This window comes from Pleurodeles waltl, chromosome 8, assembly GCF_031143425.1.
Source record: "Pleurodeles waltl isolate 20211129_DDA chromosome 8, aPleWal1.hap1.20221129, whole genome shotgun sequence".
NCBI classification, from domain to species: domain Eukaryota; kingdom Metazoa; phylum Chordata; class Amphibia; order Caudata; family Salamandridae; genus Pleurodeles; species Pleurodeles waltl.
Window position 1 is genome coordinate 57,081,420 of NC_090447.1, and position 3,687 is coordinate 57,085,106.

At 42.7% G+C, this 3,687-nt stretch overlaps 1 protein-coding gene across 1 annotated transcript; it reads right to left on the bottom strand.

Annotated features, from left to right (window-relative positions):
* Positions 1-1,798: 1,798 nt before the first annotated feature.
* On the bottom strand, positions 1,799-2,764 carry LOC138249406 (olfactory receptor 52E8-like). The gene has a single exon (XM_069203367.1). It carries the CDS (start codon positions 2,762-2,764, stop codon positions 1,799-1,801), a length of 966 nt encoding a protein of 321 aa, XP_069059468.1.
* Between the last annotated feature and the right edge of the window lie 923 nt (positions 2,765-3,687).

Genomic DNA, 3,687 nt, shown 5'->3' on the forward strand with positions numbered 1-3,687 from the left:
ATAATTGCTGTCTCATATACGATCTAATTATTCATCTGATTATTTGGCAAAAAGTGAGCCCCAGATGATGGAATGTATTTATAATAATGTGTAATTGAAATGTGGTGCTGCAAAGGGCAACAAGGACTTGCAGCACTAGCTTAAAGAGACGGCAAATCTGCACTTAAACAAGCAAATGTATGACTGACCGCTGCCAAAGGTGTTATACTGCAAACCAGTGAAATGAATCATTAGACATTTATTTGAGAGAGTTACCACACTGAACAACAGGCACACAATTAAAACAAACTATTTTCAGCTGGTCTTTTGCTTGATTTGACAATTTGTTTATCCACAAAAAACAGACAGCACAGGACTTCTTCAAGGATGAAAAGTGATCATGCAACATAATGCAACCTACAGCATAGTAATTTCCAACTATTTACCACATAAATATTTGCTAGTTGGCATAATTTGCCTCTACTATTTACATCCCACCACCAGTTAAGAAAAAAACAACAACAGTTCAAAGTTTCCTATACCTCAAACTTGTAATGCAAAAATATATTTTTAAAGTCTAATCCCAATGTGCCGCTCATGTCTATAATGCCTATAATGTAATTACACTTAGGGGGTCATAAGGAGTTTGGTGAATGGAAACATCTGTCTGCCAAACTCCTGACAAGAAGATCACAACGGTTCTGATGGCATCCCCACTGCTCCCATTACAAGTTTTCCACTGGGCTGTCCAGTGGACTTCAAGGTTTCCACCAGTAAGCCCAGTGGGAAAGGTGCAGCAGCATTGTTCCCAGCTCAGAATTGAGCCAGTGGTAATGCTGCCACATGCAGGATTCACCAGCACCCATGAAATTTCAAGGGGGGGCTCTGCACTGCCCATGCCATTGCCATTGGCATGGGCAGTGCAGGGGCCACTTGTTCTCTGCCATCCATTTCATGGTGGTCAGACTGCCATAAAAAGGCTTGCAGAGAAAAAGGTTATAATCAGCACAGCAATGCTGACTTCAGCTCCCTTGTGGGTGATTACAACCAGGACCACCGTCATCTGATCAGGATCATTGATACTGGCGGAGACGGCAGTCTTTTGGCAGTCCAACCGCCAAACACTTAAATTGACGACCATCAACGCTGCGGCGGTCAGGACCACCACAGCGAGTCTGGAGGGCTAGTGACCACCAGACACTTAATAAGGCCTTTAATCGGTGTAAATTCCTGCGTGACTAACACTCTATGTAAAGCTTTTTTGTACAATATTCTTGATTTAAATGTTAATTTCTGTGGCAAATATTGAAATATGTGCCCGCTGTTTCTGCACACTCATCATTCTGTCTCTGATTTACGCTAGTCTGAGGCTATATGTCAGGAATAAACCCAACATTAAACATGAATTATGTACACATTGAATCACCTAGGTAATAAATAGTGTTACTGCACAATAGTGGGTTTACCCTGGGGGATATTGGCATGCAATTTCTTGTTTGCAAGAATGGAATGGGAGATAACATACAGTTTAGCTTTTAATGATCAATAAAACACCAGGTTTACCCCATTCCTGACCTCTTTTCTGATACAAATACCCCCAACGTTGCCTTAGAGAATGCTCTGGGATCAAGTGCAATGTGCACACAACCAAGGCTGTATGTTCAGATTCAAACCGTAGTGTAACACAGAGTGATGCCCCCCCTACAGAATGTGATTGTGGGATGAAAGGGGCCCCCTGAAGAGTTGGGAGACCCTCGTCACCATAGGGGCCGCAGAAGACTGGGTTGTGTGCTGGTTCAAACACAGTTTACTTGCAATTTCACTTTTTCGCTGGACTCAGAGGGAACATGGCTATTTTCTTTTGAAGAAGTTGAATACCTCCTTGCTGCACTGCCTTCAGAGTCACTCCAAAAATGAGTGGATTTATAAAGGGGGGGAGAAGGAGGTAGGCGTTGGCCAAAATAACTTGCACAAAAAGAGGAATGGAGTGATGTAGCTTGTTCAAAACTGAAGAAAAGAAAATAGGCAGGTAGAAGGCAGACATGGCACAGACATGGGAGGTGCAAGTGCTGAAGGCCTTGAAACGGTCCTTGTACGGAAGAACTAAAATAGTTCTGAGGATCAGAAGATACGACAAGGCTATGCAAAAAACATCCATTGACCACAGTATAAATATTACTGTCCAAGAGTATACGCTAATGATAAAGATGTCAGCACAAGAAAGCTTTGCCACAGCCATGATCTCGCAAAACGAATGTGGAATGAACCGGCTGCAGAACTTCAGTCTCAGGATAAGCAGTGGAAGAGGACCAACCAGCAGGATGGCGCGAACCAAGCAGGCTGATGCTATCTTTGTGATAAGTTCATTTGTTAATATACTGGTGTATCTAAGGGGGTTGCACACTGCAACATATCGGTCAAAGGCCATGGCTGAAAAAATGGAGGATTCTACTGACAGCGTACATGCTACAAAGAGCATCTGAGTAAGGCAGTCACCAAACCTGATTTCTCCAGCATTAAACCAAAACAGACCAAGCATCTTAGGGACAAAGGAAGAGGAAAGAACTAGATCGGACAGAGCCAACTGGGAAATGAAAAGATACATGGGCTTGTGGAGAGAGGTCACTGTGTTTATGGTCAGCAGAAGAACACAGTTACCAAGAACTGTAACAGTATACATGATGGTCAGGGGGGCAGCAAACCAGATGTGGAAATCCTCCAGCCCAGGGATGCCCATCAGGATGAGGGAAGAAGGTGTGAATCCACTGACGTTGACTGATAGCATGATTCTGCCTTAATTCTGGAGCCAGAATTACCTGTCTGGATACACAAATATTATAATTATATTGTTAAATTAACTGTCAGTAATGTTAGACCCTAAATTGCTACAAGGCTTTTTCTATTAAGCATATATGACATTAATACTGAGTGTGGACCGTTATTTAATGCAGTTCTCTTCTCCCCACTTTGAGATGCTCCTGTCATAACATTCCCCTCTTAAACCTAAACTCTGCCTTCACATTGTTCAAGCCTTCCCAGGCCTCACTAAATTATGTCACTGGTTTTGGTGGCTCTTAGCTATTTCCACTCATACTTTAAAAGTGACCTCAGGTACTTCTTAACAATAAACCTTACACATGCCTGTGCCTTTTACAGCCACTCCTCAGCTAAAGCCTTTTTGATAATCCTGAGAAATAAAAGGTTGCTATCCCATTTACATTTGTCCAGGCAGTTTGTGCTGGACTGTTCCTTTTGGAGCAGAACTTTTACAACTTTGCATATGACTTGTCTTTGTTTAGCGTGGCATAGTTGGAGCAAAATGATGGACTGGACTTCAGCGATCACCAATGACTGAGATTAATTCAAGATTTCCTCCCATCACTTTTGGGCTTGTCGTAGTACATTTCAGCACCCACATCGAACGTGCGCTTCACACGAGCGCAGATTTTTTGAGCCGCATCAGGGGCATTTTGACACCCCAAATTGAGGGGGCCATCTGACACTTCTGCAGAGGGAGCAAATCCATCTTCTCTATTTAGACATTGGATTACTTCACACTCACAGCGAGGCAGGTAATAAAGTGTTGAGTGGATGGGAATTCTAAAACTTTTTGGTGCGAGTACTGTTACCTCCTCCTTATAAAATACTCTTGATGCCTTGCATATCTTTCACTTGCCCCACTATGATCTAATGTTTTATTAAGGCAAT

What these genes read in the sequence shown, in the direction of transcription:
- LOC138249406 (XM_069203367.1), bottom strand. Translation starts at nt 2,764, where the DNA reads ATGCTATCAGTCAACGTCAGTGGATTCACACCTTCTTCCCTCATCCTG.